The sequence below is a fragment of the Carcharodon carcharias genome, chromosome 7 (genome assembly GCF_017639515.1).
Source record: "Carcharodon carcharias isolate sCarCar2 chromosome 7, sCarCar2.pri, whole genome shotgun sequence".
In the NCBI taxonomy this organism is placed as follows: Eukaryota; Metazoa; Chordata; class Chondrichthyes; order Lamniformes; family Lamnidae; genus Carcharodon; species Carcharodon carcharias.
In genome coordinates, this window is record NC_054473.1 from 29156340 (window position 1) to 29182485 (window position 26146).

The 26146-nt window shown below is 40.3% G+C and overlaps 1 protein-coding gene across 1 annotated transcript in view; it reads left to right on the forward strand.

Moving 5' to 3' along the window:
- Window positions 1-25445, forward strand: part of slc6a1b (solute carrier family 6 member 1b) — a 44508-nt gene extending 19063 nt beyond the window's left edge. The window contains exons 12-14 of the mRNA XM_041191248.1: window positions 14800-14900; window positions 21932-22099; window positions 23287-25445. Coding sequence (XP_041047182.1) covers window positions 14800-14900; window positions 21932-22099; window positions 23287-23391 — 374 coding nt within the window. The 3' untranslated portion in view covers window positions 23392-25445. The remainder of the gene's footprint in view (window positions 1-14799; window positions 14901-21931; window positions 22100-23286) is intronic.
- Window positions 25446-26146: the final 701 nt, after the last annotated feature.

Here is a 26146-nt window from a genome sequence, read left to right on the forward strand (position 1 = left end):
TAACTCTCCATTTCCAAAATTAAAGAAAGAGAATTTGGCTACAGAAACTCCAACTTAAAGAAAGGAAGTGAAGGAGGGTGGAGAAAGGCCATGGGAATTCCCAACTTTATTTTGCAACTCCCTACTGTTGCAGGGAATAAATAATTGTCTGACTTTATTTATTTCAACAGACAACTTAGGCTGCGCATCATAAAATTAGGGCATAAGGAGTTAAGAAGGAAAGAAAGGAAGGCACCCCAAAACGGCACTATTTAGAGGGATGGGGGAAGCAGACAGGCCCTCCTGAGGATGAGGAAAGAACAAACACAGAAACCCTCTGAAAATAAAAGAAGAGAGAAGTGGGTCACATTGATGGAGTGGGTCTCTCCAAGTTTGCAGATACCTGAAGTATGGCTGCTGCCTGGGTACACATTATACTACAGCTGAACCTCCAATTTTCCATGTGTAATTCCATGGGAGCACCACTAATGCTTATTCAAATGTAAATGTCAGGATGTGAAAGCGCAGAACAAAACACTTTTCTGAATTAAATTTCACAACAATAACAGTTTTGAAAATCAAAATAATGTTTAATTACAAAAGCCTAGCTCTAAAAATCTAGTCTGTGGTTATATCTGCCCACCTTAGCAGCAATACAATCACCATATGGTCAAATAAATGAGCTCAGAGAATCTGCGTAAAAATTTCCTCTAGCACTTTTGAAATTATTTCTGAAATAGGCCAATTCTCCACTGTAAGAGAAAAAGTAGGGAACATGGCAGATGATCAAAATACCTTGCTTTTGCTTCAACTTAGTGCTGATACAAATGACTTACAGCTACCTTTTTATTTGGTCAGTTTAATTTTTTACTTGGTAATTGCAAATTAGCTACACTTAAATATCTTGTGGGAAGCATTGTTCTGGTTTCTATGTGGAGTGACATTATCAATGCATTTAAAAAGTACTACATATTTACTAGAACAATCTGTTCTCCTTTTATGCAAATATGTAGGTTCCTTTTATGCAAATGTATGGGTAGCTTAATAGATATATAGTGCCAATGCTTGACAAATCTTCAAATCAGAATGAATGTTTGAATAGGGAGGATTCTTTCTGTTGGATAATTCTTGGCTGTCACAGTGGCAGACTATGTAAACCTAACAACAAGCTGTTAAACAAATTGCCAAGTTTTTATCAGCTGGAGGCAGCAGTGAAGATTTGTCCATGGATGGAGATTGAGCTGGAAGAAGATAGTATCCAAGATTTTTTTTGTTAAACTTTCAGTAAGCTGACAATATGAAGGAAACAATAAGGCCTGAAATCAATGAGCAGTGGAAATTGCAACAAAGAGAAAACACTGGAACAGAAATTAGTAATTGATTGCGGTAAAAATGATAGATCATGGTCAGTCTAAGTGGTAAAGTCAGGCATTGTCACCAGCGCACTGATTAAATAAAATGCAGGTGGTAACAGTAACCAAATAGCAGCAGGATTAAATGTGCATGAGGGCACAAGACAATAGATATCATAAATTCAACAATAGTTAAGAGAAAACAGATATAAGTGAAGATGACTTTAAGGTGATTGACCAGATAAAGGTTAGCACTGTGGCACTTAGTGTTGCATAGATCTACATTACTTAAACCTCTATTATACTGGTTGGCGTTATGGATCCTGGAATCATAGAGTAGGACAACGCACATCCCAGCATTGTTTCATACAACACTAAGGAGACTGATGTTATTGGTATATTGGAAGGTAGTGCAAGGAATAATGACAAGATAAAGAAGAATATCTAACAGCGACTGAGAAGAAAAATTATGTGACAGCTTTTATTCATCAGTTCAATAGTTTCCAAAGCTGTCAGCTGCACAACCAAAACGATCAATGTGAAATGAATTGTTGCGCAATTCCCTGTCAAACCTTTGGTCCAGTGAACATCTCCACATTATTTGTTCCAATTTGCCGATGAAACTGCATCTCAACCCAGCATGCTGTTAAAAAAATACACGCAGGAAAAAAAAACTATCTGAAACAAAAGGATATAAGATCCCAAGGGATCATATGATAGATGCAAAAATAACAAATGTTGACTATTATTCAGCTTTATAGCTCAAATTATATTGAATGACATCTACAAATTTATAGCAATTTCTGATATGCTGATTTCATCACTGCAATTGATCTCCCAATAAATGGATGCAAAAGTCACTTGATGAAAAAATGTGATGGTTATGCAAAGCCTGCCAAGTGTTGGAAATCCTAATTCCAAGTCTCAGATAGATGCTCCTTTGTGTAATCTTGCGGAAGATTACTAAGTGAATGATACTCCCCAAAGGGTCAATCAAAAAATGAAGATTTAAAGAAATTCTAAACACATGACACTACATCTTCAATGTGAGCATGAAGATTTCATTGTGTTTCTGGACAACAAATACACAAGAACACAAGAGATAGGAGCAGGAGTTGACCATACGTCGAGTATTCTCTGGCATTTAATGCGTTTCCTGGCTGATCTCTTGGACTTCAAATTCACTTTCCCGCCTGTTCCCCATATCCTTTAATTCCCTGGGAGACTAAAAATCTGTCCATCCCAGCCTTAAATATAGTCAATGATGGAGCACCCACTGCTCTCTGGGGTAGAGAATTTCAAAGATTCATAACCCTTTAAGCGAAGAAGTTTCTCCTCATCTCTGTCCTAAAGGATGACCCCCTTATCCTGAGACTCGGAATTTTCCGAGCCTGCTGGCAGCAGGCATGATAGGTGGCATGTGTGGAAAATACGGCGCTACCTGCTTCATGACGGTGTGAAGGCAGGTCGCGGTTGTCCGCTCAGCCCGCCAACAGCGGGCCACGTTTCCCGCCATCGGTCGGCGGGGAGCTAATTGTAATACATTAGCATGCATTTAAAAGGCCATCCCACCAGGCTCTTGGAACCCTGCCAAATCGCCCATCCATGTCGGCGGGAAAGCACACCCACGTGTTTCACAACAGCATCCAAGCAACATGCAGCCTTCACTTTGGGGGAACTGAGGTGAGTGAGCAGCAGCGTTCTCCACAGCTCACCTATTGTTTACCAGCCTCGGATGCCAGGGGGTTGGACAAATGATGCCTGGCCCCGAAGGTGACTGCTGAGGGGGTGGGGGGTGGGGGGGGGGGGGCGGGGTGGTGGGAAATGTCTAGGCTGCAGTCTTTTTTGCCTTTGCTGGCCATGTCTCCCGGACAGCGGTGGTGAGCTGGTGGCAATGAGCGCTTTGCTGGCGGCTGCTTTTTAAAGATGGCAACCGGCGTGATGCAACAGCAGGGTGATGGCGATTGGGCAACTGAGACCCCACCCACCATGGAAATGGTGCATTTCCCAGGAATGCATAAATAGTGAAGTGGGCCCGGGAGGATACGGTGTGAAAACCTGCCATTTTCGTTTCCAGCTAGGACTCCATTTTACCTGCCCACTACCGCACTTAGTGCAATTCTGGGAAAATTCCGCCCACTGTGCCCCCATGTTCCAAATTCTCCAGGCAAGGGAAACAGCTTTGTAGTGCTGGCCCTGTCAAGCTCATTCAGAATGTTTCAATGAGATCACCTCTCATTCTTCTGAACTCCAGAAAATAAGGACTCAGTTTATTCAGCCTCTCATCATAGGTCAACCTTCTCATCCCAGGGACCAATCTGGAGAAATAAATGGTTGATGCCCAATTAAAAAGTGAATATATTGATGTAGCAGTCTGGAAGTACATGAGAAGACTTCTCAAGCAATTAATCTCAACATCTCTTAAAATGGAGCAGTGATTCCTTTTCAAATTGAGTGCCAGTAGAATAACAGAATCCAGCAATGTCTCTGCCTAGCAGATTACTTCAACATCGATTTGTTGCTGACAAAATATAACACACAATTTAAACATGTAAATTTCACAGGTAATTATTTAAATTCCGAGACTGGAAACTTTGAACTTTTTGATGTATTTCAGAGTTTCTGTTTTGAATATTGCCAAGGGGTGCAGTGTGGCTGCTACAGTTATATTGATACAAATGAGGTTCAGGTATGCATCAATGCTAGTGTCAGAACAGCCCAGGGATCAGATCTGTATCTCATGCCTGCATATATGGAAACAAGCTCTGTGAGACCTCTTGCCAAAGCTTGTCTCAGAGTGCTTTCACTAGTCTGAACTGCCTTACACATTTAACATAAATCCAGAGTTATGTTGCAGCCTGACTCCAGAGTGATTATCAGATTCCAATTCTGGGTTTAGGGTGCATTGCTAGTAGAGCACGGGCTTGAGGTGAAACAACTTCACATTAATTCTCCTGTTGTAGAGTAAATGCACCCTCACACTGCTCTGAGTTGGCACTGATCATCACTGTAGGTCAGCCCATGGCGCAGCCGTATGCTAAATGATAATCAGCAATTTTCTTGGAGATTTATAGCTTCACTGCCATTTTCTCATGATGTTTGCCTTGGGATACAAGACACAGTAAGATTTGTAGATGGGAGCAGACAGTTGCAAAAGGACATAGAACAGTCTAAGTAAATTAACAAAACAATGGCAGATAGGGTTCAGGGTGGACAAGTGTGAAGTCATCCAGTCTGGATCTGAGAAAGTCAAATCAGAATATTCCCCTAACGTTGAAAGATGAGGAGTTCCAAAGGAACAAAGAGATTGAGGTATCCATGTGCAAACATCACTGAAAATATTGTTAAAAAGGCTAATTGGAATTTTGGAATAAAAACAAGAACAAATAAAACAAAAGATTTCCAGCATCCACAGTATTTTGCTTTTGTGTTGTAATGGAATGTTGACCTTTATCACAAGGAGCTGGATTTTCAAACTGAGGAAGGAATGCTTCAGTTGTACAGAGAATATGCAGATCCCAACTCAGCTCCGAACTCAGTTCTGGGCATCAAACCTCAGTAAAGATATATAGGCCTTTGATAGGGCACAGTGCAAATTCACCAAAATGATAACAGGATATAAGGAGGTAAATTATGAGGCCATGGTGCAGGGATGAATCATTTGAATGGAGATAAGAAATAGTAAAAGAAAGAAGTCACTGGAGGGAGTAATTTATGGACCTCCTAACAGTAGCTACATACTAGGGCAGAGTACACATCAAGAAAAAATAAAGAAAGGTAGTGCAATAATCATGGGTGACTTTAATCTTCATATTGATTGCACAAATCAAATTTGCAATGGTAACCTGGAGCATGAGTTCAGAGACTGTATTCAGCATAGTTCCTTAGAACAGTACTTTCTGCAACCTACCAGGGACCAGGCACCTGGTAATGTGTAATGAGACAGGATTAATTAAGGACATCTTAGTAAAGGATCCTCTAGGCAAGAGTGATCATAACATGATGGAATTTCATATTCAATTTGAGAATAGGAAATGTGGGTCCATAACTAGTGTCTTAAACCTAAATAAAGGCAATTACAAAGGTATGAAGACAGAGTTGGCTAAAGAGGACTGGGAAAATAGGTTAAAAGGTAAGACAGTAGACATGCAGTGCTGACATTAAAGGATACATTTCATAAGTCTTTACAAAGATGTATTCCATTGAGGAAGAAAGACTACTAGAAGGATGCACCATCCATGGCTAATTAAGGAAGTTAAGGGTGGTTTCAAATTGAAAGAAAAGTCATTTAGTGCTGTGAAGATTAATGATCAACCAGAAGATTGGTAAAGTTTTAGAAACCAGCAAAGGATTATTAAAAAAATAATAAAGAGGGAGAAATTGGAGTATGAGGCAAAACTAGCTAGAAATATAAAAACAGACAGCAAAAGTGTCTACATGTATATAAAAAGGAAAAGAGCAGCTATAGTGAGCATTGGTCCCTTAGAGGGTGAGACTGGGGAATTAAGAATGTGAAAAGCGTGCCAAGTATCATTGAAAATCAAGACACAAAAGGGAGGGAGGAGCTTTGAACAATCAGTATCATAAAAGAAAAAGTAATGGAAATACTGATGGGACCCTGGAACTGGTGGGTCTGCATTCTAGGGTCTTAAAAGTAGTGGGTGCAGAAAGAGTGGATGCATTGGCTGTAATCTTCCAAAATCCCCCAGATTCTGGAAAGCTCCCAGCAGATTGGAAAACTACAAATGTACTATGACTGTTCAAGAAAGGAGGGGGGATAGAAAGCATGCAGAAATTATAGACCAGTTAGCCTAATGTCTGTATTTGGGAAGATGATACAAACCATTATTATAGAGGAAGCAGTAGGACATTTAGAAAATCATAATACAATCAGAGTCAATGTGGTTCCATGAAAGGGAAATCATGCTTGACAAATTTATTAGAGTTCTCTGAGGATATAACAGATCGGGTGAATAAAGAGAAACCAGTAGATGCAGTGGTTTCCAAATGGCATTCGATAAGGTACCACATAAAAGGTTACTACACAAGATAAGAGCATATGGTGTTGAGGTGATATATTAGCATGGTTAGAAGAGTGGCTAGCTAACAGGAAACAGAGAGTCCGGATGAGTGGGTCCTTTTAAGGCTTGGAAACTGTAACTAGTGGAGTGCAACAGGGATATGTACTGGGGCTTCAACTATTTGCAATCTATATTAATGACTTGGTTGAAGGGACAGGCTTTATTGTAGCCAAACTTGCTGATGATAAAAAAAATGGGTAGGAAAGCAAGCTGTGAAGAGGATACAAAGGCCAGAATTTTCCAGCCTCTCAAGACAGTAGGATCTTCCGGTCCTGCTGATGTGAACAGAGATTTCAATGGCTCGCCAGCCCCACTGCAGGGGGGAGGAGGGGGAGAAGGGGGCGGGGGGGGGGTTGGGGGGGGGTTGGTGCTGGAAAATTCCTGCCAAAGAGTCTGCAATGAGAAATAGATAGGTTAAATGAGCGGCCAAAAATTTGGCAAATGGAGTATAATGTGGAAAAATGTGAGCTTGTCCTCTCTGGCAGGAAGAATGCAAAAGCAGAGAATTATTTAAATGGAGAGAGACTGCAGAATGCTGTGGTACAGAAGGATATGGGTGTCCTTATACATGAATCACAAAAAGTCAACATGCAGGTACAGCAAGTAAATAAAAGGCAAATGGAATGTTAACCTTTACTGTAAGAGGGATGGAATATAAAAGTGGGTGAGTCTTGCTTTAAACGTACAGGGCATTGGTGAGACCACACCTAGAGTACTCTGTGTAGTTTTGGTCACCTTACTTAAAGAGGGACATACTTGCATTGGAAGCAGTTCAGAGAAGAGTCACCAGGTTGATTCCTGGAATGAAGGGGCTGGTCTTATGAGAAAAGGTTGAGCCTATACTCATTGGAGTTTAGAAAAATGAGAAGTTATCTAATTGAAACATATAAGATTCTGAGGGGGCTTGACAGGGTAGATGTTGAAAAGTTGCTTCCCATTGTGGGGAATCTAGAACTAGGGAAACTGTTTCAAAATAAGTGATCTCTCATTTAATTCAGAAAGGGGGAATTTATTCTCTCAGAGAATTGTGAATGTTTGGAATTCACTCTCCACAGTGAGCACTAGAGGCTGGTTGATTAAATATAATGAAGGCTCAGTTCAACAGATTTTTGATTGAAAAAGGAGTCAAGGGTGATGAGGAACAGGCAGGAAAGTGTAGTTAAGGCCAAAGAGATCAGCCATGATCGTTGGATTAGCAGTGCAGGCTTGAGAGGCTGATTAATGGCCTACTCCTGCTCCTAATTCTTATGTTCTTATAAACTCAGCTTATCAATTACATTGTTAAGGTTTGTTAATGTCAATTACATTGTTAAGGCCAAGAGAAACAAGTGATGGGTATTATTTGTCTTTGAGCACATAAATAGTGATAGCTGGGTCACTAGGTTGTGTGGGAGGAAAACTATGAGACTGAACAAGTTCATAAACTCAACAAAGAAGAGATCTGTGTCTTGGTTTCAGCTTCACTGACTGAATTGAATCCTGTTAACATCTGGGTGATCTAATGGAGGTATTTAAAATGATTAAGGTATTCAATAGTGTAGATACAGAGACACTAATTCCTCTGGTGTGGGAATCCAGAACAAAAGGGCATAATCTTAAAATTAGAGCTAGGCAAATCAGGGGTGAAATCAAGAAGCACTTTTTCACACAAAGGGTCGTGGAAATCTGAAGCTCACTCCCCAAAAGGCTATGGATGCTGAGTCAATAGAATTTTTCAGAATTAAGTTTGATTAATTTCTATTCATTAAGAGATATCAAAGGATATGGAACAAAAGCAGGGAAATGGAGTTGGGGTGCAGATCAGCCATGACCTAAACGTATGGCAGAACAAATTCCTGGAGCTGAGAGGCCCCACTTCTGTTCTGCATCAGCAGCAATATTAATATGTTTAAAATAAAGTTTGTCACCTCTGCTTTAAAAAAAATGGAGAAAGAAATTCAATGCAAATTATACTCAACATTTGTACCCTGGTATTCCATGACATATTTCAAGGCCATTAAAAATAAATTACTTGAGGAGCATAAGTTCAAGCAAAAATGTGGCACTCCATGGTAGCTGACCTTAATATGACCAGAGATAGTGTAACACAGATTCAACTGATTCTAACAGGTTATCATACTGTGCAGCTAATAGCCCGATAATGGTAGCTTTGGTATAATTGCATCTCTAGGCTTATATTCATAGAAATAGAATCAATTTATAATGCTTCTATTAAATATTCAGGTGCAGTCATCAAATGATTCCATTTATTTTGCTGTGTATGAAATCTTCAGCCAGCTTATATTGTGCAGAGGTGATCTGTTACTGATATCCATGTTGATTATGCAGCTGTAGCAACCATAAATGCAACAAATGACAGATGCAAGTGTCCCGCCTCCTGGTACTGCATATGTGCTTTATTTTAAGATTTTTGTTCACCAGGAATATTGTTTCAATGTTTATCAGCTCTCACTGCTTTTATGATGTGCTTACACATAAGGGGGTGAATTTCAATTTTGGTGTAAGAGTCCAGAAAAAGAGAGAGAATCCCCTATGGATATTTACCCCATCCCATCTTTTTAAAATGGCAGATTTTAAACAGAATCTTCATTCTCCACCCATTACAATTCAACTTTCCTGCCAGAACAAGGGAAGGTTCATACCATCAGGATAGTCAAACTTCAAATAAAAACAGAGTGAACTGGAAATACTCCGTCAATCTGACAGCCTCTGTGGAGATAGAAATAGAATTAACATTTCCAGTCAATGACATTTCATCCAAACTCAATCAATAGGCAGGTTTGTTTGGCAAGGTTATGTAATCTTCAGTAATTCAAATGGGAAAAAGTGAGCAGTTTCCTTTTCATTGTTTGTGTTTGTTAAGAGAAAGGTGAGCAGAAGAGAAAGAAGGGGTTTACAGAAAGAAGCAACACAATATAGAACACATTTCTGAAAAATGCATTTCAAAGAAATTAAAGAAACAAGTCAACATGTTTTAACTAACAATAAGACAGATTTGTTTTGTGACTGTCCCACTAATGTCAGGAAGAAAGAGATCCTGCAGAGAATGTCACAACTGGGAGAGACAGTTGTGAAAAAGAATTGAACGGATGAAAAAGTCATGATAGTTGGGAATGAAAGTGAAAAAATAAGGCACGATGAAATCTTCAGCTGAGGAAAAACTCTGAATCTGGAACAAGATCAAAAATTAGTATCAACCTGGAAATTGTCAACGCCATTGTTCATCAGGGATAACAACCAAGTAAACTAAGAGTTCATGGAACAATTAAACAATTAAATAGTGCTGAATGGTTGCTGGACTTTTCTCCTGCAACACTCAGCTAGATGACCTAAATTATTTTTCATTGTATTAAAAATAAGGATTCTTTAAATTAACAATGAAGAATCAAATAATTATCTGACTCAATATTTCACTCCCAAGATCTCATGAAAGGCTTCTTCATTGTTTCAGCCTATTAATATTTTGTTGTAAAGCATCACATCAAAATATTCCTGATGGTCTACATTTTCACTGAGTAGTCTATCAAACATAGAAATGCCCAGTATTTACTTTCAGGCATCCTGTCCATTCCAAGATTTACAATTGTGGTGCAAGATCCTTCTTAATGTCTTAATCTTCTTACCTTCAAATAATAATCATGTTACTAATTCAGTTAATTGGAAAAGATTCAGTCGCTTGCTGCAAACTCCTAGAGGAACATTCAAAATTGTTGCCAGTCAAACATGGCATTCGTGAGAATGAAACAATCTATTTTTGCAAAAGGATAAATTCTCAGAAACCAGTTGGTTTTAGAATCAGCATAATCTCCTCTGGACTATCTCAGGCATTTTTCTGTATTTTCCTATATAGCTTTTTCTCACCAAGGCTAGAATATTTGACAGGCTTATTTCTACCTCAATGTGTTTGTTTTAAGATTTCCTAGGAAGGAAGACTTAAGTATTGCTCAATATGCAGCGTCAAGCATGCGTAAGTGAGCCCAACTGATAATCTTAAATTGGTTGTTAGTGTAATTCTTAGCATGTGTGCTAGAAGCTACATATTTTCATATGCAGAACCCTGTCCTTTGCAAACAGAGAGAACATGTCCATGCATTGCTCCTTTTTCAACTAAACAAAAGCTTGGGGGACAGCCATCCCCTGGTTCATTCACCTGGCAATGCCTTGACCAATCAAAGCCACTTGCCAACTGATCAGCACTCTCTTCTCATGCAATATAAATTATTGTTCCCTTTGAGATTTGGTATTCTTCCGAATCTATTCTGAGTGTAAGATGGAAAGCTTCAACAGCATAAAGTCAAAATATTGTGGAAATCTGAAACAAAAATAAAAAAATGCTGGAAAAAACTCAGCAAGTCTGACAGCATCTGTGGAGAGAGAAACAGAATTAACGTTTTGAGTCTTCAGCTCTAAAGAGTCATACAGACTCGAATCGTTAACTCTCTTTTTCTCCATTGATGCTGTCAGACCTGCTGAATTTTTCCAGCATTTTTTGTTTTAGCTTCAACAGCATGTTTCTTTTATCAGCAGTACTCAAGTTCTGTACTATCAAATGGCAAAAGAAAACTTACTTTTTACTGATACTCAGAATGTGATTCCATTAATGAGAGATTGAAAATAATAATGAGAGATCAAAAACTGCCTCTCTAGCAGTGACATGAGAGAGATGGATACATTTTGTCTTTGTTCTGTGACCAAAAGGTCGAGGGTATAGTGAAGAGAAATAGCATGACCAGAGGGCAATATAAAATAATTAATTACAACTGATGAGGGGAAAGCGGCTGTGCAAAAGGACTGTACATCAAACTAAAAGACTGTTGAAAGTAATAGCTGAGCAGTAACAGGGTAAATGTACAAAGAATAATAGATACTTCATCAGGATGGCGAGCCCAATGGTTGTAATTGTTAAATGATCACAGTGCACTTGTTATTAGGTAACTGAGAAACACTGAGATAAAAACAAAAAAACTGCGGATGCTGGAAATCCAAAACAAAAACAAAAACAGAATTACCTGGAAAAACTCAGCAGGTCTGGCAGCATCAGCGGAGAAGAAAAGAGTTGACGTTTTGAGTCCTCATGACCCTTCGACAGAACTTGAGTTCGAGTCCAAGAAAGAGTTGAAATATAAGCTGGTTTAAGGTGTGTGTGTGGGGGGCGGAGAGAGAGAGAGAGAAGTGGAGTGGGGGTATGGTTGTAGGGACAAACAAGCAGTGATAGAAGCAGATCATCAAAAGATGTCAACAACAATAGAACAAAAGAACACATAGGTATTAAAGTTAAAGTTGGTGATATTATCTAAACGAATGTGCTAATTAAGAATGGATGGCAGGGCACTCAAGGTATAGCTCTAGTGGGGGTGGGGAGAGCATAAAAGATTTTTTAAAAATTTTTTAAAAATAATGGAAATAGGTGGGAAAAGGAAAATCTATATAATTTATTGGAAAAAAAAAGGGAAGGGGGAAACAGAAAGGGGGTGGGGATGGGGGAGGGATTTGTTGAATTCAATATTCAGTCTGGAAGGCTGTAAAGTGCCTAGTCGGAAGATGAGGTGTTGTTCCTCCAGTTTGCGTTGGGCTTCACTGGAACAATGCAGCAAGCCAAGGACAGACATGTGGGCAAGAGAGCAGGGTGGAGTGTTAAAATGGCAAGTGACAGGGAGGTTTGGGTCATTCTTGCGGACAGACCGCAGGTGTTCTGCAAAGCGGTCGCCCAGTTTACATTTGGTCTCTCCAATGTAGAGGAGACCACATTGGGAGCAACAAATGCAGTAGACTAAGTTGGGGGAAATGCAAGTGAAATGCTGCTTCACTTGAAAGGAGTATTTGGGTCCTTGGACAGTGAGGAGAGAGGAAGTGAAGGGGCAGGTGTTGCATCTTTTACGTGGACATGGGGTGGTGCCATAGGTGGGGGTTGAGGAGTAGGGGATGATGGAGGAGTGGACCAGGGTGTCCCGGAGGGAGCGATCCCTACGGAATGCCGATAGGGGGGGTGAAGGGAAGATGTGTTTGGTGGTGGCATCATGCTGGAGTTGGCGGAAATGGCGGAGGATTATCCTTTGAATGCGGAGGCTGGTGGGGTGATAAGTGAGAACAAGGGGGACCCTATCATGTTTATGGCAGGGAGGAGAAGGCGTGAGGGCGGATGCGCGGGAGATGGGCTGGACACGGTTGAGGGCCCTGTCAACGACCGTGGGTGGAAAACCTCGGTTAAGGAAGAAGGAGGACATGTCAGAGGAATTGTTTTTGAAGGTAGCATCATCGGAACAGATGCGACGGAGGCGAAGGAACTGAGAGAATGGGATGGAGTCCTTACAGGAAGTGGGGAGTGAGGAGCTGTAGTCGAGATAGCTGTGGGAGTCGGTGGGTTTGTAATGGATATTGGTGGACAGTCTATTACCAGAGATTGAGACAGAGAGGTCAAGGAAGGGAAGGGAAGTGTCAGAGATGGACCACGTGAAAATGATGGAGGGGTGGAGATTGGAAGCAAAATTAATAAATTTTTCCAAGTCCCGATGAGAGCATGAAGCGGCACCGAAGTAATCATCGATGTACCGGTCGTTGACAGGGCCCTCAACCGTGTCCGGCCCATCTCCCGCGCATCCGCCCTCACGCCTTCTCCTCCCTCCCAGAAACATGATAGGGTCCCCCTTGTCCTCACTTATCACCCCACCAGCCTCCGCATTCAAAGGATAATCCTCCGCCATTTCCGCCAACCCCAGCAGGATGCCACCACCAAACACATCTTCCCTTCACCCCCCCTATCGGCATTCCGTAGGGATCGCTCCCTCCGGGACACCCTGGTCCACTCCTCCATCACCCCCTACTCCTCAACCCCCTCCTATGGCACCACCCCATGCCCACGCAAAAGATGCAACACCTGCCCCTTCACTTCCTCTCTCCTCACTGTCCAAGGACCCAAACACTCCTTTCAAGTGAAGCAGCATTTCACTTGCATTTCCCCCAACTTAGTCTACTGCATTCATTGCTCCCAATGTGGTCTCCTCTACATTGGAGAAACCAAACGTAAACTGGGCGACCGCTTTGCAGAACACCTGCGGTCTGTCCGCAAGAATGACCCAAACCTCCCTGTCACTTGCCATTTTAACACTCCACCCTGCTCTCTTGCCTATATGTCTGTCCTTGGCTTGCTGCATTGTTCCAGTGAAGCCCAACGCAAACTGGAGGAACAACACCTCATCTTCCGACTAGGCACTTTACAGCCTTCCAGACTGAATATTGAATTCAACAACTTTAGGTCGTGAGCTCCCTCCCCCATCCCCACCCCCTTTCTGTTTCCGCCTTCCCTTTTTTTTCCCGATAAATTATATAGATTTTCCTTTTCCCACCTATTTCCATTATTTTTAAAAAAAATTTTAAATCTTTTATGCTCCCCCCACCCCCACTAGAGCTATACCTTGAGTGCCCTGCCATCCATTCTTAATTAGCACATTTGTTTAGATAATATCACCAACTTTAACTTTAATACCTATGTGTTCTTTTGTTCTATTGTTGTTGACATCTTTTGATGATCTGCTTCTATCACTGCTTGTTTGTCCCTACAACCATACCCCCACTCCACTTCTCTCTCTCTCTCTCCGCCCCCCCACACACACACCTTAAACCAGCTTATATTTCAACTCTTTCTTGGACTCGAACTCAAGTTCTGTCGAAGGGTCATGAGGACTCGAAACGTCAACTCTTTTCTTCTCCGCCGATGCTGCCAGACCTGCTGAGTTTTTCCAGGTAATTCTGTTTTTGTTTTTGTAACTGAGAAACACTGTTTATCACATTCCCAAATTAACCAAAAACAGACACTTCAAATGCATATTGTTAAGAAGTAGTCAGCTGTCAAAGGTTAATCTATTTGTGCAAGTGCCGAACACACAGACACCAAATAAAATCCTGCAAGATAGCTCTGACGCTCAGGCTTTACAGAAGTATATTTGTTTAAACCACACAATTTACAAATTCCATCTGTTCTTAATGTGTCATTAGGCTATATTGATTTGTCCACAATGTTTTAAAATTGCTCAGTGATAGATTGTGTACCATTAAAATGTAGAAAAGTACCTCCTTAACTTTCAGATCACTTCTTCATTAATCCATGCTGTTGGGAAAAATACATGTTCATAATATTGTATTCAGTTGCAACACATTTCATTATATTTTAGGGTTTTAATTTAACCATTGCCACTACCCTCCACACAGAAAACACATTATCTGTAGTAATGTTTGATTTGTTTAGCAAGTTAATAGTATAATAAATTAATGAATTATTACACTCTATTTAGCTAGTACTGAGTGTCAACCCAGATGTGAATGTGCTTCATATTATAGCATTTACTTATTTGGAATGTGAATACCAGTAAATTGATATTTTCTTCCTTCAGGAGTGAACAGGTTCTTTGATAATATCGGAGAGATGGTTGGCCACAGACCTTGTCTATGGTGGAAACTTTGCTGGTCCATTTTCACTCCAATTGTTGTGGGGGTAAGGTATAGCATGCATACCACTTAGTGTCAAAGGAATTACTTATTAGTCCAAATAAACTGCAATGTGTTCCATTACATGCATCACAAAAGTTACTTCACAAATCAGTCGTAAGGGCTAGTTGTGACATTTCTTGAGTGGTCTCAGTTGCTGGAAGGGGTGAGAAAAGGCTACACCATGGAATTTTCAGGTCCTGCTGGTGGTGGGAATGGAAGTGAGTGGGGATGGAAATTATCAGCACTGGCTGACATGCAAGTTTCCCAAAGCCCTCTCCTGGCGCCAGCCAGTTTTACAAGGATTTGGGGGGGAGGGGGGGGTGCGGTAGAAAGAGGGTTGGGCGTCCCGGAGGGCCAGACCAAGCCATTATGAAGGCCAACTAACATTGTTAAAGAGCTCATCGGAACATAGGAACAGGAGAAGGCTGTTCAGCCTTTCAAGTCTGCTCTGCCATTCAATTAGATCATGGCTGATCATCTGCCTCAACCCCACTTCCCACATTATCCCCATATCTCTTGATGTCATTAGTATCTAGAAATCTATTGATCTCTGTCTTAAACATGTTCAATGATTGAGCTTCCACAGGCCCCTGGGGTAGAGAATTCCAAAGATTCACCACCCTCTGAGTGAAGAAATCCCTCCTCATCTCAGCCATAAATGGCCTACCCCTTATTTTGAGACTGTGTCCCCTGGTTCTAGATCTCCCAGCCAGGGGAAACATCTTTTCACATTCACCTTGCCTAGCTCTTTGAGAATTTTGTATGTTTCACAGAAATCACCTCTCATTTTTCTAAACTTTAGAGAATCCAGGCCCAGGCACCTCAATCTTACTTCATAAGACAGTCCTGGCCATCCCAGGAATTAGTTTGGTGAACTTCTGCTGAACTCCTTCTATGGCAAATATATCCTTCCTTAAGTAAGGGGACCAAAACCATACACAACGCTCCAGGTGCAGTTTCACCAAGGCGTTATACAATTGAAGCAAGACATCCTTACTCCTGTACTCAAATCCTCTTGCGATAAAGGCCAACATACCATTTGTCTTCATTATCGCTTGCAGCATCTGCACGTTAGCTTTCAGTGACTTCTGAACAAGGACACCCAGGTCCCTTTGCACATCTATACTTCCCAATCTCTCATCATTTGAGAAGTGTGCGCCCCATCCATTCCTCCTACCAAAGTGGATAACCTCACACTTACCCCCATTATTTCCCATTGCCATGTTCTTGCTCACTCACTAAGCCTGTCCAAATCCCCTTGAAGCCTCCTTGCACCCTCCTCACAGCTAACATTCCCATCTAGTTTTGTGTCATCTGCAAACTCGGAATTATAACATTTGGTTCCCACATCCAAATCATTGATATGGATTGTGAACAGCTGGGGCCCACATACTGATCCTTGTGGTTCCCCACTAGTCACAGACTGTCAATCTGAGAATGACCTATTTATTCCCATTCTGTTTTCTATATGTTAACCAATCCTGAATATTACCCCCTATGCCATTTTCTCTAATTTTGTTTACTAACCTCCTGTATGGAACCTTATCAAAAGTGCCCTGAAAATCCAAATATATCACATCCACTGGTTTCCCCCTTATCTAATCTGATAGTAACATCCTCAAAAAACTCCATAGGTTTGTCAGACATGATTTCCCTTTCATAAATCCACGTTGACTCTGCTCAATCAGATTATTATTTTCTATCACATCCTTTAGAATAGATTCTAGCATTTTCCCTACTACTGATGCCAGGCTAACATGTCTGTAGTTCCCCGTTTTCTCTCTCCCTCCTTTCTTAAACAGTGGGGTTACATTTGCAACCTTTGTAACTGCAGGCACCATTCCAGAATCTATAGAATCTTGAAAGACAACCACCAATGCATCCATTATCTCTATAGCCGCCTCTTTCAACATTCTGGGATATAGGTCATCAGGTTCCAGAGATTTATCAATTTTCAGTCCCATTAATTTAATTTCTCTGATAATACATTTTTACCAATACTAATTTCCTTCGGTTCCTCATTCTTACTAGTCCCTTAGTTTGCTATTATTTCTGAGCGATTTTTTGTATCTTCCTCCAGGAAGAGAGACTAAGTAATTATTTAGCTTTTCTTCCATTTCCTTATGTTCCATTATCAATTCTCCTGTCGAGCCTGTAATAGACCCACATTTGTTTTTGCTGACCTTTTCCTTTTCTCATACCTATAGAAGCTTTTACACAGTCCATTTTTATGTTTCTCACTAGTTTACATTCGTATTCTATTCTCCCTTTATCAGTTTCTTGGTTCTCCTTTGTTGAATCCTAAAATGCTCCCAATCCTCAGGTTTAATATTTTTTTGGCAATTTTATAGTCTCTTCTTTTGATCTAATACAATCTTTAATTTCCTTTGTTGGTCACAGTTGATTCATTAAGAGCTGCTTAAGGAGGATGTTGTAACTTTCATGAGGGTGCACAGACTACTTGCGCTATCTGTGGCAGACCAGATGATAGGAGTGGACAGACAGTAGTGAACCAGTCATGGCCACAACAGGAAATTAGTTAGATCCAGGACTTGAGCACAAAACTCTATGCTGGTACTCCAGTGTGATACTGAGGGAGTGCTGCACTGTCAGATGTGCCTTCTATCAAATGAGACCTTAAACTGAGGCTCCATCTACCTACTCGAGTGGATGTAAATATTACCATGGCACTACTAGTGAGAGCTTTTGGTGTAGTGGTAATATCACTGGATTAGTAATTCTAAGGTCCAGGCTAATGCTCTGGGGACATAAGTTCAAATCTCACATTGGTAACTGGTGGAATTCAAATTCAAGCAAAATAAAAAATCTGGCATTGAAAGTTAATCTCAGTAATTACAACATGAAACTATCAATGTTTGTCATAAAAACCTATCTGGTTCACTTTTCTTTGAGGAAGGAAAGCCAACTTACCTGGCCTGGCCTACATGTGACTCCAGACCTACAGCAATGTGGTTGATTCTGAAATGGGCTAGCAAGTCACTCAGTTCAAGGACAATTTGGGATAGACAACAAATGCTGGCCTTTTCAGCAATGCCTATATCTCATTAAATAACTTTTTAAAAAATCAAAAGAGCAGATGAGTTATCCCTGGTTAATATTTATCCCTCAATCAACATCACAAAAAGCAGATTATCTGGTCATTATCACATTGCTGTTTGTGGGAGATTGCTGTGTTCAAATTGTTGTGTTTCCTACATGTCAACAGTGCCAACAATGGTAAAAATAATTCATTGGCTGTAAAGCGCTTCGCAACGTCCAGCGGTTGTGTAAAGCACTATATAAATGCAAGTCTTTCTTTTCTTGAATAAAAGGGTGAATGATGCAGAGGGGGCCTCACCCATTGGGAAACAAGTGCCATCGATTCAGCACATGTAGCGGGGAGAGTAGACAGCAAGCGCGTGGGCAATATGGGGAATCATCATCCTCCTGGCAATATGGGGGCTTAAGACGAGTGTTCAAGACTGCCGAGAACAATTGGGTGGGGACGCGGTGGAGAGCAGGGCTGAGTGGGTTGTAGCACGTGAATACAGGGAAGACTGCAGATGGCAGTGAGGGCAACTGTCAGATTTTGGGCCCAGTGGTGATGAGAAGCATCACCATCTGCAGGAAGGGCACAACTGCTGCTGCTGGTCTAGGTGGAGCCTCCTTTTCTATGACTCCTGAGGCGCTGCAGCTGTGCCCATCTGAGGAGGGCCGAATCTGTGCTCCAACCTCCAAGTGCGACTTCCCACATCTGCCTCTGCCTCAGCTGCTTCCTCCTGCACACTAGTGCCATGCACCTCACCCAGTGCTACCTTATCTAACCATGCACCAGAACCCACCAAGGTGAATGTGTCTGAGCTGGTGGATAGTGTGTATATAAGGTGTGATGGTGTTTCGCTGCTGCTCCTCTTGACCTGGTGATGGTGCGGGGATTGATTCACTTGACTTGATGTCTGCACCTGTGGGAAGAAGGGAACATGAGAACTAACCTCTGTATGTGCTGAAGCTTCCCAATGGAACTCTGTATTCAGTGTGCCATCACACAGGGTGGAGTGTGATGCTTTCCTTTAATGAGCACTTTACTCTCTCTAATTACCATACCCACAAGAGTGCCCATTTCACCATTGCCATGATCTGCGATCCTGCCTATTTCCATCACTCCCTCCTCCATGGGTGTGATGACTTGAAGGTAAGGTACCCCTCCATCGTCTGGGCCCTCTCTTACTCATTATGTGCCCACTGCTCCTACAAGGACAAGAGACAGTGATATAAGACACTGCTGTTCTCCATGGTCAATGCCAGCTGTTCCAAATCATTAGAATGCATGTATCGGTGCTGGCAGGTCACATAGTATATTGGAACATTTTCAAAGCTGTCCCCTTCATAGTCCTGGCCATCTCTTTGTGAGCCGGTCTAAAGTTCTGCTCATTCTAAAAGCTGCATTTTTTTCCTAGGCCTCCCCTTCTGGGCCTTTACATTAGTATTAAACTTAATATTTTACATCCAGTCAACAGATTTTCCAGAGAGTTGCATATTGGGAGGTAACCCCCAATCAACAATAGTGGTGTAACCCCTTATCAACATTCATGGGGTTACCATTACCAGAAACTGAACTGGACTAGCCATATAAACACTGTGGCTACAAGAGCAGGTCAGAAGCTAGGAATCTTGTGAAAAGTAACTCGCCTCCTGAATCCCCAAAGTCTGTCCACCATCTACAAAGCACAGGTCAGGAATGTGATGGAATACTCTCCGATTGCCGGGATGAGTGCAGCTCCCACAACACTCAAGAAGCTCGACACCTTCCAGGACAAAGCAGCCCGCTTGATTAGCACCCCTTCCACGAACATTCACTCCCCCCACCACCAACGCACAGTGGCGGCAGTATGCACCATCTACAAGATGCACTGCAGCAACTCAACAATGCTCCTTAGATAGCACCTTCCAAACCCATGACCACTACAATTTAGAAGGACAAAGGCAGCAGATAGATAGGAACACCACCATTTGAAGTTCCCCTCCAAGCCACACACCAACCTGACTTGGAAATATATCATTGTTCCTTCACTGTCGCTAGATCAAAATCCTGGAACTCCCTTCCTAATGATGATTGGTGGAAACTATGGTGTAGTAATCCAGAAGCCCAGTCTAATATTCTGGGGGCAAAGGTTCAAATCCCAACACGGCAGCTGGTGGAATTTTAATTCAAGTAATAATCTTGAATTGAAAAGCTAGTCAATAAGGGTGACCATGAAACCATTGTCAATTATTGTAAAAACCCATATGGTTCACTAATGCCCTTTAAGGAAGGAAACCTGCTGTCCTTACCTGGTCTGGCCTACATGTGACTCCAGATCCACAGCAATGTGGTTGACTCTTAACTGCCTTTGGCAATGGTGTGGCAAGCCACTCAGTTTGAGGGCAATAAGGGATAGGTAAAAAATGCTGGCCTTGCCAGTGATGCCCACATCCATGACTGAACTTAAAAAAAAGCGCTGTGGGTGCACCTGCACCATATGCACTGCAGCAGTACTAGAAGGCAGCTCACCACCATCTTCTCAAGGGCAATTAAGGGTGGGCAATAAATGCTGGCTTAGCCAGTGATGCCTACATCTCATGAAAGAATAATATATTTGAGCAGTTTGTGGTACTCACTGAAAAATATGATTCATCTGATTTCTCGGTGACAATGTGTGTTTATTGATGTTCTCTTCTTTGATATTTCTACTGATGGCTGTAGTTTGTAACCTCTTTGTCTTCAATCAGTGGTGCCACTTACTTAACATTAGTTATTTCAGTTAACCACTATTAACTTACATAAACTGTAGGATGTTATAGACATTTTGAAATCTAATGCTGTGTCACATACCAAGCTCTTATTTATATAACTATAGATGTCTTGATAGAGTTCATTAAGTTGTCATACAAATATAACAAATTAAATAATTATAATAATAATCATTACCTCCTTGTCCTCGGTCTCACTTTTCCACCTGGCCTTTGCACTGAGCTACAACCTATGAAGGTTGGCTGCCAGGGTGAGATTTAAGAAAGGTAAAGATACTAATTAATTTGATCTAATCGTTAATGTACATCAGATGGATCTAAAGAGTGTCAGGCTGCACATCAGGGAAAAGAGAAAAAAGGAGAGATTTAGAGAAAAAAGGAAAGAGAAAGAAAGTTGAAGACACAACAGTTGGAGAGAGTGTGTAAGAAGCATGCAGAATGAATAGAGGTAAAATTGGTCTTCAGCATGAGCAAATTGACTGCAATCTAAATGAGAATCAGGCAGGATGTAAAACAGGCTGGAGATTTTCTATTGCCTATTTTGTACTTCCACTCAGGCTAAATTCCAACCTCAGAGAGTGGGAGACAAACACAGCCACACAAAGAAAAGAAACAATTGTTTTTAATTTTTAGTGAATAATATCACAACAGATCAACAAACATACACCAGTGTTATTTAACATCCAATGTCTAACAATCTTGACACAAATTTCCTCTTAAAAATCAGATAGCAGTGCATTCAATTCCTTACTCTTACTTGAATGCAAAAGCCCATGCTGACAATCCAGTGCAGGAGCAAGGAAGTGCTGTACTGTTAGAGGTGCCTTCTTTGGGTAAGATGTTAAACTGAGGCCCTGTCTGCTCTCTCATGTGGGTATAGAAGATCCCACAGCTCTGTTTCAAAGAAGAGCAGGAGACTTCTTAATATTTATACCTCAATCAACATCACACAAACCAATTATCTGGTCATTATCACATTGCTGTTTGTGGGAGTTTCCTGTGCACAAATTGGCTGTACATTACAACAGTGACTACACTTCAAAAGTACGTCATTAGCTATAAAGTGCTTTAGGACACCTTGTAGTCATGAAAAGTGCAAATCTTTTATTTTCCTCCAGGATTTTGTTGAACTGTGAACAGCACTAACTATACTTCAAAGGAATGCATTGCATGTGAAGTGTTTTGACATGTTTTCGCAAGATACAATATGATAGAATATAAATTCTAGAAATTCTGTATTTCCAGGGTGTATTTCTCTTCAGTGCAATTCAAATGACACCACTTAAGATGGGGAGCTATGTTTTCCCCAAATGGGGCCAAGGTGTGGGCTGGTTTATGGCTTTATCATCCATGATGTTGATCCCTGGCTATATGGGCTACTTGTTCCTCACTTCAAAGGGATCTTTAAAACAGGTAAGTGAGAACAGTTGATAAGCTACATTTAATAAATTTATGGTGACTTAACTCCTGAAATGTGACCAGGATCCAATCAGTTAAATGTGCATCCAGATTGACTGGAAGTACAAATGCAAAATACTGCAGATGCTGGAATTCTGAAATAAAACAGAAAATGCTGGAAATACTCAGCAGGTCAGGCAGCATCTGTGAAGATGGAAACAAACATAATGATTTGGGCTGATGACCTTTCACTGGAATGGGAAAGTTATGGGAGAATTACTCGCTGGGCTACAAATACTACACAAACATCTATGAATTTTATCTTTGCGGCAATTTATTGTGATATTTATAAAATTTAAACACATTGCTGGCTTCCTTGTCCCTGTGTATACTATATCCCCCGAAGCCTCCAAGTCACCCGTATTTAGCATGACTTCCACTTCAGTGATAGGAGAAGGAAATCTAGGAGCACTTTGAATACAACGTAATTCCACATTTTTACAATGGAATCAATGAAGAATATATTTCCTGCCTGGTAAGGATTTTTTTCAGTCAGTCACTTGCACGGTCTTAGAGATTTGATCTTTTATATCTCCATTCATATACATTACCTGATTATGTAAATTATAAGGATGGGGAAAGGGTGTAATTTTGCAATATCTTCATTCACTTGCATATCAGTTGATCCTTCAGTGTGGTCCACAGTGAATGTGGAGGTGCCTCAGGCCAAGAAAGGTTGATCTACATGGGTATTTCTGTAACCTCCGAAGCACAACATTCCCGAGGCCATCAAAGCCAGTTCGGAATGTCAATTTTCATTTAGCTGTATTAAGCAGTTCAGGGCACAATCATAATTTGTCATCTGAATGAATCGAGGTGCAAATGGAATCCAAAATGAATGATATCTCCTGGCAGCTAGAAAGTACGTTCTTCATTTTATTTTGAATTATGCAGTTGGAGAGGTTCATCATGTTCAAAATATTCTATCCAAGTTTTTTCTCATCATTTTAAAGATTAAAATTGGTGCTATTTTCTTAGAAAAAAGGGTGGCCTTGAATTTTTGTTAGCTAAATCTCTAAGCTTTTCTAAAAGAAATATTATTATTGACTTGAGATTAGTTATTAATATATTCTAGCATATTCATTATTATCTATATTCCAAGCCTTTAAATCTGCTTTTACTTTTATGTTTTTGGTTTTTAGCGTCTCCGACTTATGACTCAACCAACTGAAGACGTGAAATGCCGGGAGAATGGACCTGAACAACCCGAGCATGGCAACACTCCAAGTGATGAAGCCTATATGTAGATTATTTATTAAATATAAGATACTAACACTGCCCAGAAAATGAATCTTTCACTGGTTGATCGAGACCAAGGACTGTAGTTACATTATTGTGCACCTACCTCCTATCACAAATATGATCAATAGTTGTACAAGGCTATAAACTTTTGTTGATGGACATCAGTAAAACTCTTAACAAAAAAAGTTTCAGATCAAGTTTTGATAACAATGTAATTTTGGCAAAGAACCATCAATAGAGTAAGACTGTTAGCATTTTTAAACTATAGTTTTCTCTTTCAAAGAGCCAGCACAGGCACAATGGGCCAAATGGCTTCTTTCTGTGCTATAAGACTCTTTGATTTTATGACCAAGTAGGCGTGATTAGAGTCACTGACTTACTTTATACAAGTCAACTCATTCAGTCTGTCAAGTTTATAGCACTAAGGCCATTAATTAAAATTATGGTTTTGCAATAAAATTACAGAATTTTCTTACCTACTCTTTAATATTCCTGTCACACCTTCCAGGAGTCTACTTAATTTTCTTCCTGTAACCCCTACACTCCCATAGTGGATTCTACAACCTGCAGGAATCTTCTGTCCACCTAACATCCATTCTTCAGCCCTATGTCCATGTATCTAATCCACTTCCTGGTCCATCCAAGTACCATTGTCAGATGCCAATGTGGGGATTCACTATGTTTCCAGTGAGAGAAAGCAAAGTACAGGTACTAGAAGATAGAATAAATGGAAAGATATTCTTTTCTATATTGTTAATAAAATTTTATAATCTAACTTAGTGACTATTTAAACAGTCCCAAACTTTAACAATGTGATTTGCTGTCTCTTGCTGAAGAGTGAGTAGAAAAAGCACTTAAGGCAGTGGCAGTTGACAGCAGATGCCACACAGACTGCGATAAGGAGCAGAAGTTTAGAGGAAAGGCTGGTGACAATGAGGAATGAGAGGCAGTTGTATGCAGCATGGGATACGAACAAGATGATGATGCACAGGCATGGGGAATGAGATATAGTGCCTAGGGTCAGAGGGGAAAAGAGAGGCCTGTAGATTGGAGGTCAGCTTCCTTAATATCACTCACCTGGTTTCCCCAGAATTTTATATGTAAAATGTTGGAATTTTTCTTCTAATGTCATTTGTTCATTTTTCTGAGCTTCAGTGTTCAACAATCCCTAATCAAACTACCACTTGATCCCAAAGGCAATTCATTAACTTTGAAACCCAGCTTTGACTAACTAATTCCTCGACTCCACCAAATCCTCATGTTCTTTGTTTTCAAGCACCCTATGATCAAATACAACCATTATATCTTGATTAGGTCAGCATTTAAATATATTTAAATATTTGTATGAACATTTTATTCACTCAAACATTACTTTCCGTTTCAGTTAGTATAAAGAAAGTAGATGCAGCAAATATTTTGGAATTGCTATATTTGAAGATCCCGATCTGGGCATTAACAATGTACTTTATACCCCAGGGAGTGGTAAATTACTATTGATTTCATTATATCATGTAGCAGCAGTAGATCAAGGCAGTGCTTCTACAATTTTCTACTTTGAGACAGACATCAGCTTGTGTCTATGGCAGCTACGCAAATGTGACAGGGAAACAGAACCACGGAAGAAAATTTAGTATATTGTACAATGTATTCTAAGTAAAAGCATAGAAAGTACATGTGCATTGATTAAGCATTGGTTGCTTAAAAAAAACTATTACAACTATATCTGTCAAAATGTTGTTGTATAGCAAGTGTGTAAAAATAAAGTATAAATGTCTGCATCTTATTTAATGTAGTTTTGTCAAAAAAAATAACAATTCTTCCATCATAGACCTTAACACTGCAATAACTCTTAACACAAACACATAATTAAAGTGTTATTCTTTCAACATCAGCTATGTATTTAATTTGTATAAAATATATTCAATATATAATGAGTCTAGTAAAGAGAGTATTGTTTTGTAGATTTATAAATGTTAAATTGATCAAATGTACAGTTTTCAACGTATATATTAAATGGTGTAGTTAAGTTCTAAATGGTGTTATTGATACCAGGGCATGATTGTCATATATCTGTTGTCAATTTTTTGGAAAGCAAATAAAAACTTTATCTTACACTGTAATTACATGGAGGTATACCTATATCAATGTTAAGGATCTGCTTAGTTTCCTTTCATGGAGCTAAGTAATAAAGTGAAATATTTTCTGCAGCCAATATACTTGAGTCAAAGTCAATATTCAATGCCTTTCCATCACACCTGTGCCAAAGTTGGCATTTGCAGTTCATATATCACAACTGAGAAATGTCAGATACATCTCATCTGAAGCATTTTGCCCAAATCAAAGTGAGAGGCTTAAATTATGTTTACAATTGGGTGTCATTGGATACAGTCTTTGAGATCAAGCAGCTTTTTGCAAGATTGAGTCATCTTCTTGAAAGCCACTTTTGACAATTTCATTTCTATCCAAATTATTTTGTTATCAATGGCCATTGCACCACCTTGTGAGAGGCTGCGCCATACAGAATAGAAAGATCCCACGTTTAATCCTTCATTTGTACTAAGTTACTCAGTAGCGGTAGCAATGGTAGGTGCAGAGATACAATTTGGGCACAGTGAACTCAAGCAAGGTTAGAGGATAAAATGTACAGTGTACTTAGTCCTGATTTTGATTCAGTAATCCCTGCTGAAAAGGGTACACATGTGGATGCTGAATGACAACAAGATCAGGATCAGGTGCAATGCCCCTCCTGGTTGATTAATC